The sequence below is a fragment of the Emys orbicularis genome, chromosome 8 (assembly GCF_028017835.1).
Source record: "Emys orbicularis isolate rEmyOrb1 chromosome 8, rEmyOrb1.hap1, whole genome shotgun sequence".
Taxonomy (NCBI): domain Eukaryota; kingdom Metazoa; phylum Chordata; order Testudines; family Emydidae; genus Emys; species Emys orbicularis.
In genome coordinates, this window is record NC_088690.1 from 10,436,240 (window position 1) to 10,448,396 (window position 12,157).

The window sequence follows — 12,157 nt, forward strand, 5'->3', positions numbered from 1 at the left end:
AGGGGGTGCTCACTGCTCAACCCCTGGCTCTGCCCCAGGCCCTGCCCCCACTCCACCCCCTCCCCTGAGCCTGCCATGCCCTCACTCCTCCCCCCCAGAGCCTCCTGCATGCCATGAAACAGATGATCGGGAGGTGCGGGGATGGAGGGGGAGGCGCTGATCGGGCTGCCAGTGAACGGGAGGCGCTGAGAGCGGTGGGGGGCGGAGGGGTGGAGCTGATGCGTGGGCTGCTGACGTATTACTGTGGCTCTTTGGCAATGTACATTGGTAAATTCTGGCTCCTTCTCAGGCTCAGGTTAGCCACCCCTGGCATAGCTAGTTTGTTGAAATATATTAACATGAAACCTATTGCTAATGTGTTCCAACAGTAAAGGGTATCCAAGGGTTCTATAATTACACATCCAGGTTTGTACTCAGCAAGACTATCCAGAGACTTGCATTATGCCACGAAGTGTATGTATAATTATAGATGCAATAGTGACACCATACTTAATTTTATACTGAGATTTGCACTTGAAGTAGGACAAAATCTCGTTTCACATCATAATTTAATATAGTCTCCAAAATTGGCACAATGTCATTTTTAAAAGAAAAATGTTTACTAACTTCTGCAAAGGAAACATTTGAAAGTGCTTCCTTTTTAATATGTTGCCCTCCCCACACCACCACACACATTTGTGTTTCTTTGTCTAGCTAAATAACCAGTTCCGACCCACTCCCAGTTTCCTCCTCTCTCTCTTCCTCCCCTCCCATTCCCAGAGTGACGCCATACATAGGACACTGTTTAAGCTTTAACTTAAAACAGTGGCCTTACTTTTCAAAAGTAGTAATCTTTGAGTCCTCATCCTAGGACACCTTAAAGAGGCCTGATTCTCAGAGAGTAGGAGGTCAGAACTTTCTGAATATCTTTAAGGTTACTTACCCCAAAATTGGAGGTACCCCAAATCACTAGTCACTTCTGAAAGCTTAGGCCAAAACATTACTGCCCTTATTTGTCATTACCCTAATTTGAGTTTTGAGAAAACTAGATAGGTGTATCAAATTACTTTTGTTTTCTGACATCTATAGCTTAGCTCCCCAACTAGGTGCAAAAAAAGGAACAATAGTTCTGAATCAGTGGAAATTTCCTAACCAGCTCTACCCTTCATTTAACCAGCTGTGCTCTGCACATGCACTTGGTGAACCAAAGAGGCATGCTGGGCAGTGAGGTATTCTGGGATGGGCAGGAGGGGGAAAGCGTGAGACAAACCCAAGGTGGGGAACAGTATGTAGAGAGAGCTAAACAGATTTGGGCATTAAATATGGAATACAGAATGCTTCACCTCTAAGTCATTGATTCAAAGCAAAACCTTGTCACTCGTGCTTTCAGAGTTTACAATAAATCAGTTCTTAGCATCCACGTCATTAACACCAACATCACAATTATCACATCTTGCTAGTTTCAGTGGAGAAACCAAGAACTGAATGGGCCATACGGGTCCCTAAAACAGGAGTTTCAAGTTAAGGCACATTGCTGGAACTAGTGCAACTGCCACTATCCGTAACATTTTTGTTGTGCAACTGGAGGGCTTACCTTGACTCTCAATCCAACATTAAATTCACACACACACACACACACACACACACACACAGAGTTTTACCCTATGCACATCTTTACAGCAAGCAAAGTAATAAGAACAAGACTTATCTATCTATCTATAAGCCCTCTCCCCCACAACAAAGCACACAGAGTGTCTGTATATTTAAAAACAAAAAATAAATACATAAACCACCATACACTGGGACAATAAAAATAGAACAAACTTGGATCATGGCAAACCTGGGTCTCACAGCCCTGGCTAAAGTTTGCCTTATCACAGCAGAGTAAGACAGTTTTGCTGAACTAGTCATTTGTACACCTGTTATAAAGAGCAACTGTTTTAAAAACATAATGCCTTCAGGTCATCAAAACAAAGTAAAACTTATTCTGAATTGCACTTAGACCTTTGATCTTTCTTTGCAAGTTATTCCTTCAGGACCCCCAGATCATTAAAATTTATATTGTGCCCTAAAGAACCAATAAGACTTCATCTGCAGGTCAGCTGCAGTGAGGGAGCGAGCACACTTGAATCCACAGAGAGGTTCCTTCTCATACCCCTCAAAAAAAAAAAGGACTCAGAATGCAAGGCAAGCATGTAGGTCAGCTGTTTACATGTAAACCAGTTCTGGAAGGTGTTTTGTTTCTACAGAATTTCTCTTACGCTCCAACAAACTATATTCACAGTGTTCTTATTAGAAATATATCCATGCGCTCTGCAGGTATTTTATTACTATTTCTGAATTACTCTGACTTTGCAGTGCTTTTTTCCTTTACATATTTAACAGCTGAAATTGATATTTTTTCCACAACCTATCTTAGGTTTTTAGTTACAGAACATACTTGTCACTCTGAGCTAGACACCAAAATGCAATTGGTTATTTAATTGCTGGGAAATGTTGTTTAAATATTGTAACTGCACTTTATTAACACCAAGGATGGAAAACTCTCTGAGATGCTACAGACGCTAAACCATTTGAGAATAGCCTGGTTTCAGTTTGGGAACATCCAACTTCCCGGTTACACTGACCACAATCTGCCGGGGGGGGGGGGGGGGGGTTGAGAAGAGAGAAATTAAGATATATAGAGACTCTGGATTATACTTACATTAACTAGATATTGTCCCCATTCTTCTCTCATGTACACTGCATGTGTTTTGTATATTTTTTGGTTTCTTGCTCTCTTATTTCATTACCAGTAAAGATTAAAGTTTGTTTCTCTTTGCATTACAGTATAAAGTTAACTTGTCTCATTCCACTACACTGCAACTTTAGGTAAGATGTTTAAAAAAAAAAAAAAACCTCAGCCATGACATTGTAGCATTTCATATATAGGGTTGCCCTCACAATACAATAGTTTATGGTCTGTCAGCACTTCTTGTATACATCCTAATTCCTAGGTTTAAATCTGCATTGAAGAAACTTGTTCTAGTTTAAAAATGTGATGAACTCAGAACCTCGTTTAATGCAAAAAAACAACAAAAATAAACTGTCAAGTAAAACTGATGCCAACAATTAAGCTGAGTAAACCTATACCTGCTATTTATACTATACAAGAATCCTGAAAAAAGTTAGCCCCAAAGTCCTCTCATAATCCATCACATTTCTATTCACAATTTTACTTCCTGATAACTAGAAGTACATAAATTCTATAGCGAAACGATCACATTGTATGTATAGAAGGACAGAGGAACTATGTAAGCAATCACACTCAGGGCCGGCTCTAGGCACCAGCCCACCAAGCTTGTGCTTGGGGCGGCACCTGGAGGGGGGCGGCGCGGTGCTCCGGCTCCGGCCGCCGGGGAGAGCGGGGCCCCGGCCGGGCTCGCTGCCCTCCCCCCGGCGCTCCGGCCGCCGGGGAGAGCGGGGCCCCGGCCGGGCTCGCCGCCCTCCCCCCGGCGCTCCGGCCACCAGCGGAGCCGTGGCGGGCTCACCGCCCTCCCCCCGGCGCTCTGGCCGGTCGGGGAGAGCGGCCCGCGGCCGGGCTCGGCGCCCTCCCCTGCCGCGCTCCGGGGGGGGGGGGGGGAGGAGGAAAGGCGGCAGGAGGCTTTTTTGCCTGGGGCGGCAAAAAAGCCAGAGCCGGTCCTGATCACACTACATGACGTGGTTATAAATGTACACCCAGGTCTCTTTTTTGCCAAAAGCCACAAGGCCCTATGCCTTCAGCCACACAAGAACTGGAGTTATTCTTTTATAACCCTTCCTTGAGACATTTTTAAGTTAGTGTCTGAACAATTCTTCTGTCTCCATTCTTCGTGTAAACTTTTTTGGTACCTGAAATATATCAAATTTTAAAGTAAAACAACACTTCAGGAGGGCAGTTTCACTTGATATTTACACATCTTCTCTAGTGACTTTACAACACTTGATTTCAGCTTCCCAACATAACTGAACTGTGAGCATCCAGTGAATTCACACATACCCGTCATAATCTCTTGCTTTCATGACAGAACTTGCTTTCCTTCCTAAGAGTATCCAACTGTGCAGTCAGAGTGAGAAAACTACAAAGCTGAGCAGTTCTGTTACCCTAAGCACACATGAGCAGACCAAAAAAATAAATAAAAGGCTAGTAATTCTAAGCACATGTTGGTATTTATCAGCACTGGTAAATGAACAAACAACATTTATAAGAGACTATAAAGCTCTCCTAGCTAAACAAAACAACTGCATCCTGTGTACTGAATAGCATGTCTGACCCCTAATAGGTGTGCTTCAGAATTACAAGAACTACAAGAATATAAATTTCTCACTGACAAAATAAAGAGAAGCCAAGTAGTTCTAATACATATCTTATTCAGTAGGAAATCTAGGGAATAAGAGTCTCAACAGTATTCATTACTCCATACAAGGGCTTCCAAATATTGGAAATCCTCACCAGTATTCAGGCAATACATTTAGAAGATGAAAACATTAGTCAGAAGTTTGTCTAAACCCTGAAAGGTGCCAAACTTCTCAAAGCTCGAATGCTCTCATCAGGTTAGTCCTTTATCTCCTCTAACTATCCACATTCAACTGGTATACAACAGAGATACCACCACTTCAAATACCCAGATCAAAAGGCACAACAGCTTTCAACCATTTCACTCTGAAGTGAACAGTCCAACATCATCTTGCTATCTTTGTAAATAAAATATAGTTCATAAGAAGTAAGCTTTCAGGTCAATCCCCCTAGAGAGTTTACTCTTCAGTAACATGCTCATGTTCTTTATCTGAATTTAAAGAACACTTAACATGATATTTCAACTTATTAATGTCAATACTTTTATACCACCCTTTAAAGGTCTAATACTCTCAAGCTACCTGCTAATTGCTTGGAGAGGAGTTGGAATAGCTTGAAAACAAAGAAGAAGAAGAAATTAATAAATGGGGTCAGCTTGAGGGTTCCGTCCATGCTTGACAGGTCAGGCACAATTACCTAATCCATATGATCCAGTCATTGCCCCTCCCCCATTGAATCAAGGGTTGTTACATGCCTTGAAAATCAGTGGAAAATGCTAATTCTGAACATGTTCCATGTGCCTTTTTACAAGCCAAAGAGCAGCCTTTTTTAAAGGTTGAAATGCTACAACCCAAGTCTCTTGCCTACCTTAAATATATGTTTATTGCTGTTATATTGCTAAAGGAAAACAACTCACCAAGAATTAAGGCAGGTCACTGCTACCTTCTCTGTGGTTTAGGCACACATATGCCTGTCACACCATCTCTCCACAATTCAGCGAGCAAGATGGATTTTAAGAGCCTACCGCTTCCAAGAACTGAGCAACATGCATGGAGTGGCACCTGTAGACCAATACACTAGGTCTAATTTTATGCCATGTAGCAGTCTGAGGGGCCGCAGGTTCTCATTACTGAACTACATGGATAACTGTGATAACTCAAGGGAGTATGCTACTGTAGAGTCACTTCAGTATAAGAGCCACCACCCCTCTGACTCCTGCAATGAGGAACAGCCTTTCCCCACCCCCGTGTTCTCAAGCTTCGGCCCTGGACCCCAGCAAGTCTAACTCCAGCCCTGGCAACCCCATTAAAACGGGATCATAACCCAGTCTGAGAACAGCTTTAGTTCATCAAATCGTCATCACTTTCCACGTTTCAGATGAAGACACAAATCCCCCCCAATCACATACATCATCACATCCTATTATTGTTCCCAATGCTGAACACTTCAACTTTATTCTCTACAACAGGGGTTCTCAACCTTTTTCTTTTTGAGTCCCCCCGGCCCCAATCCTATAAAAACTCCATGACCCACTTGTGCCACCACTGTTTTTCTGCATATTAAAGCCAGGACCAGAGTTAGGGGGTAGCAAGCAGGACAACTCCTCAGGGCTCCATGCCACAGGGGGACCACGTGAAGCTAAGCTGATAAGGCTGCAGCTTCAGCCCCGGTTGGTGGGATTTGGGGCCCCGGGCTTTGGCTTTCTGCCTTGGGCCTCAACAAATCTAATGATGGCCCTGCTTGGTGGACCCCCTGAAGCCTACTCGCAGCCTCCCAGGGACCCCCGGAACCCTGGTTGAGAACCACTGCTCTACAGATCCTTTCAGCCCAGATCAATGCAAACTAGACCATGGACCACTGCACAGTGTAATCCACATCTAGGGCAGTGCTTCAGGGAGGGCCAGCGTGGTCCACCATTCACCTCCCCAGCACCACCAGGTACTGGACATCGGGAGGGGCATCTCCTCAGGAGAACACAGAGGGGCATCATGCAGGAACACAGCGAGAGGAGATTATTGGGGGCATAGAACAAGGGAAGGGATGAAGGAGTTTTAAAGGGGGCACAAAGTAGGGATGCGAGTTTTAAGGGGGCACAGAACTAAGGCAAGAGTTACCGGGGCGCAAGGCAGGGCACAGGGCCAAGGGTTACAGAGATGGGGCTGGGGTGCAACAAGGCACAGGGGTTACAGGAGGAAGACGACATGGGTTACCGGGAGGGCATGGCAGGACGGGGGTTACTGGGGGGGGGGGAAGCACAGCACGGTGCCAGGGGTTACCGGAGGGCACAGTGGGACAGGGGTTACCGGAAGGGACGGGTGCAGGGGCTACCAGAGGGCGCGGTGGGACTGGGGTTACCAGAGGGCGTGGTGGGACTGGGGTTACCGGGAGGGACGGGCGCAGGGATTACCGGAGGACGCGGTGGGACAGGGGTTACCGGGAGGGACAGGGATTACTAAGGGTTACCAGGAGAGGGTTACCGGAGGGCGTGGCGGGCACGGGGGTACCCGGAGGATTACTGGGAGGGATGGGCGCAGAGGCTACGCCTCTGGGAGGATGGGCGCGGTGGGACTGAGGTTATTAGGGGTTACCTGGAGGAACGGGCGCAGGGGTTACCAGAGGGCGCGGTGGGACTGGGGTTACCGGGAGGAACGGGCGCAGGGGTTACCGGAGGGCGCGGTGGGACTGGGGTTATTAGGGGTTACCGGGAGGGACGGGCGCAGGGATTACCGGAGGGCGCGGTGGGACTGGGGTTATTAGGGGTTACCGGGAGGGACGGGCGCAGGGATTACCGGAGGACGCGGTGGGACTGGGGTTACCGGGAGGAACGGGCGCAGGGGCTACCGGAGGGCGCGGTGGGACTGAGGTTATTAGGGGTTACCTGGAGGGACGGGCGCAGGGGTTACCGGAGGACGCGGTGGGACGGGGGTTACCGGGAGGAACGGGGATTACTAAGGGTTACCGGGAGAGGGTTACCGGAGGGCGTGGCGGGCACGGGGGTACCCGGAGGATTACCGGGAGGGGTGGGCGCAGAGGCTACCGGAGGACGCGGTGGGACGGGGGTTACTGGGAGGGGCGGGCACGGCAGGACGGGGATTACCGGGGGAGCGCACGGCACGGGGCCAGGGGTTACCGGCACAGGGAGCCGAAGGACTCAGCACCTCTCCCCCCGGAACGGGAGGTAGGTCAGGGCGCCGCCACCACCAGCCCCTGAGTGACACTCCAGGCCGGGGAGCCCCGCTCCCCCCGCCGCGAGGGGCACTGCAGGCCTCGGACCCCGCAGGGGAGGGACCCCGTGGCTCGGCAGGGCGAGTCCCGAGCGGCCGAGCCGGAGGCAGTTACCTGGGTCAGGGAGAGATGGGAGGCCATGCTGCTTCCATCATGCACCGACCGGGCAGCAGGAAGAAGCCGGAGCCGACGCGGGGCCCGGACACTCACTCGCCAACTTCAGCAACTTCCCGATCCAGAGCCAGGCCCCGCCCGCAGCAAAACCCGGCGCCGGATCCCGCCCCCTGACTCGGCGCCTCCATCCAGCCCTCGGCACTGCGCGGCTGCAGCAAAACCCGGCGCCGGATTCCGCCCCCTGACTCGGCGCCTCCATCCAGCCCTCGGCACTGTGCGGCTGCAGCAAAACCCGGCGCCGGATCCCGCCCCCTGACTCGGCGCCTCCATCCAGCCCTCGGCACTGTGCGGCTGCAGCAAAACCCGGCGCCGGATCTTGCTCCTACCCCCGACCTGGAGCCTCCAGCCCTCAGCACTTGGGGAGCTGCCTCTAAACCGGGAGCTGGAGTATTTGGCTTGGATCACAGAATCATAGAATATCAGGGCTGGAAGGGACCTCAGGAGGTCATCTAGTCCAAACCCCTGCTCAAAGCAGGACCAATCCCCAACTAAATCATCAGCCAGCCTTCCTTCCCTTGTACTTGTAAAATTCACTGCCGTGAAATCTCCATTGGTCCCATGGTCCTAACCCTCCTTCTGTCTTGGTTATATCAGCCCCTGTTCCCCATGTCCTGGAGAGCTCCCAGTATGGTGCTGGCTTATGTAAGGACTTCAAAGACTTTAAGGCCATAAGGGACCATTATGATGGTCTAGTAAGTTGGAGCTCCTTCATAAGGCAGACTGTAAACTTAACAGAACCAAGAGAAAATCACAGGAGGCTCCAATGCAAAGTGCTGGTGTGAAGAATCCCACCCACACTCTCATCATCAACAAACATAGTCTTTGAGTTCAGCCTCCTACCTCTTTCTTTCTCCCTCTGTCCCTCACCTGCAGGAAATGAGGTACCTCCGTGCATGCCCTCCCTCAAATCCTGGGGGCATACAAGAGCTGCTCTGTCCTTCATCTGCTGATAACAACAATCCCCAGCAGCAGGGATTGCTAGGGCACAAGGTACTTTTGCTACCATTGATCACTGTCCCAACAACGGTTATTTAAACAGTTTTCCTGCACTTTTGCACCACCAGAGTGTTGGGACGTTGCAGAGTTCATTCAGTGGGGAGAGGGAATAGAAATAGTTCTTATTTTTAGATTTTAACCAAAGATGGCTCAGACGCCAATTAAAATTTTTCATACACTCAATGCAGTGAGAGAGAATTACCAAAACCTGTGCTTATCTGCCAGAGGGTTTTCACAGTCCATTTTTTCCTTCCTCTGCTCTTTCTTCTATTGCTTTCTCCCTTTTTCTTTCTTCACGTCACTGCCATGCTCATCCCAGCTGTCATACTCCAAATCCTCATCCTATCATTTCTTAACTACTAATCCCAACAGTTTTATTGCAACTGCCTGGTTCCAACTGCCTTTCCCAACTGCCAATCCCCAATAGCATTCCCTACTATCATTCCACAGCTGCCAAGTTCCAAATGTCATTCCTAATTGCCTTCAGGTTTCCTCATTCCACTCATTTTATGTTAAAGGGCATTTGCTTGTTGCATCAGAGGAACATACTATAACTCCATGTAAATATCTTGTTAGGTTTGCACCATCCACTCCTGCACCATCCTGGAAAACTTAGTAATGGATTTGCTGTTTACTTAACCCATAACTATCAACTCTCCCTTGGCACTTCAGTACTTCTACATCACTATTGTGTTCCACTGCCTACCCTGCAGCAACAGTATTTTTGCTGTACAGATTTGATGCAACTCAGAGTCACTCAGCATTCTTTTTTGTACAATAACATGGGGGGGGTTCAGTCTCGTGTTCATGTAGTCATTTTAGACTAATTTTCCTGCACTAGGATGGGATCAGGGAGTCTGAAATGCACATTTAGATGAATGGAAATGTGGCAATTAGATTTTATTTTCAATACCTTGTGACTAGTATAAGGAAGTCTGCTTCACTGATTTGTCTCAGCCACAGCAACAGCAAGAAGAAATTATTGAGAGAGGGAAGAATGTAGAACACAAACAATGTAATTATAAGTAATTATTCACACAGTTTTGAACACCATCAGCCAATGATATATGCTTCCTTGTATTTAACCTTTCTGTACTCCATTCCTCTTGAACAAAGTCCCTAAAAGCATAAGTTATCTCTTCAGTTACCTTGTTTATCCTCTCTCGAGAACAAAGTGGAATGACATCCAAAAATTAGTGTCTGAAAAGTGTACTGTGAGAATGTATACCTGCAATCATCTCAGCTGGAGCTAGCAGTATAGAGCCTGTTTAGTGGTTGGCTGGGAGCAGCACAAGAAAGACTTGGGAGGCCTGATTTTCCATTGATGTACGTATTGGTCTTAATCCTTAGTCTTGTCACAGGAAACACTCACTCTTGCCTCCTCTTGGCTGCTCTGGCGATTAGCTCTTTGCCAATCTGGCATCTTCTTCTGTCAGTGGTTCACGTGCCCTGCTGCCAGACGAAAAGCCCCTCTCTGTGTGATTCAGGGTGTTCTCTTTTCATGGCTTGGCCTTCCAGGCAATTCACTATAGTCCTCCCCTTCCAGGGTACCAAAGTCCCACTGAACAACTGTCCTAGGCAGTCTTCTGCTCCGCTGCCTTGTCTGTGCCACTTCCCCAATGGCTAGTAGGAGAACCTGGGTTTGACCACTACTTTTTCAGCCCGCGGGCCCTACTAGCCACTGGGGAAGTCACACAGACTAGGCAGTATAGCGGAAGATTGGCTAGAACAGTCATCCAGTGGGTCAACACCAGTTGACTAATAATCCCTACTCCGTTTTGAAAAGGCTGCCTGCTGTCACTGCGAATACTTCCTGAGGTGCTTTGATCCTTGAAGAGGGCAAAAACTCTCTCAACAGGAGTCTATCTCAGTTGGACTCGCTGGGCAGAGTTCATGGGTACCTCCAAAGGACTACTTATAAACAGGGGTGTAGCACAGGAGAGGCAGGCCAGGGCATAGCCGAGATGGGGCTGGAGCACATGGCGTTCTGCCCAGTTGTCAGCTGGAACAGCTCTCCCTATAGGATCACTTGCTACCACTGTAACTTAGAGCAATCCTTAGGCTGCTCTAAGTTACACAAGGGCCAAAATGGCTCCCCTAGATCAGGGAGGGTGGCTTTAAGAGCCTTTCCTTCCTTTGGCACAACTGAGGATTTAGTCCATTGTGTAGTCAGTCATTTATACCTGGGCAATGTGAGAGTAAAATGCTACCATTCTGGTTTGGTAGCATTTTACATCCACTTTAGACTCCCCACCACTCAGGTATATGACTACACAATGTATAAAGCAATGGAGAATCAGGGCCAAATAGTATTGTACCCTCTCAGAAAGCTTTGAAGTATGCTATAGGGATAAAAATACGAATCAATTGCTGATCTAAAAACTACAGACTCTGCAGGTATTATATGTGGAATTTGATACATGGTAGATAATTCAGCAAGAGAGTCAGAATGTCCATGAACTACATGAAGACTTTATTCTATGATTAGGTTGATTCTACAACTTTCCCCATTCAATTTTAATTCTCTTTGTACAATAGATAGCTAGGTTTCCTTTTTTCTATATTAACAACTGCAGTAGGACAGTATAAGTTTACCTATTAGTGGACACTGCTGTGTCATCACGTGAAGGACATAGAGACAAGAGTTGGTGTGCTATTGTTTGAGAGTATGAAAGAATTACTCTGTGGGATTTTTTCATGAACACGGCAGTATAGACAGGTCTAATCTGCAAAATTTGGATCCAGATCTGAACATTCCTCTTGTTTCGGGGAGGGAGAGGCTCTCGTTCTGGTGTTTTGGTTCATGAGTTGTTAGTTTAGGATATACAAATCACCACTGTATGCACATGCTAACTTTTCACAGAACACATAAAACAAGTGCCTTGAGAATAAAAGTTGGTAAGTCAAAGTAACCCAAGTCCTGCCTACCCTGCCTTTTTTGCATCAGTGTAGCTATGCGAACATGGACTGGTACAGACCCCTAGGGTAGATGTGCTGCACAGGTGTAAGAAGTGACTTGCATCAGCACAACTTACACCAACTGGATACTCTGTGCAGCACCAAAGCAACATAGCGGGGAAATGAGAATCAGGTCCCTATGTCCCCATGTATTTTAGCAATATATTCACGAGTCCCCAAATAATAGCTTTAATAGTGTTAATGACATTGTATGATATCTTCTGATCTCCCAGGAAGTATTAACTTTAATGACTGTCCTTTGTTTTATGATAGCTTTGTTTATGCCATGGATCCAGCTTCAGGAACCTCATTATTTTTCCAAGGCAACACCTAGATGTTTGGTATGACTGGTCCTGCCCGTTGTGGGCAAAAGGACTATTAAAACTATCTAGCATTCAATAGGCTGACTGGAAAGATGATTCACTCCTGCATGCCGGTGTGTGGTATGCTTTACCCAGCTGTATGGATGAACTGAGTCCTTTTAGTGCTCAGCTCCAGAGCAAAAACAGA

At 47.4% G+C, this 12,157-nt stretch overlaps 1 protein-coding gene across 1 annotated transcript in view; it reads right to left on the reverse strand.

Moving 5' to 3' along the window:
- Positions 1-7,756, reverse strand: part of EPS15 (epidermal growth factor receptor pathway substrate 15) — a 103,792-nt gene extending 96,036 nt beyond the window's left edge. Inside the window, 1 exon segment of the mRNA XM_065409191.1 lies at positions 7,634-7,756. Coding sequence (XP_065265263.1) covers positions 7,634-7,660 — 27 coding nt within the window. The 5' untranslated portion in view covers positions 7,661-7,756.
- Between the last annotated feature and the right edge of the window lie 4,401 nt (positions 7,757-12,157).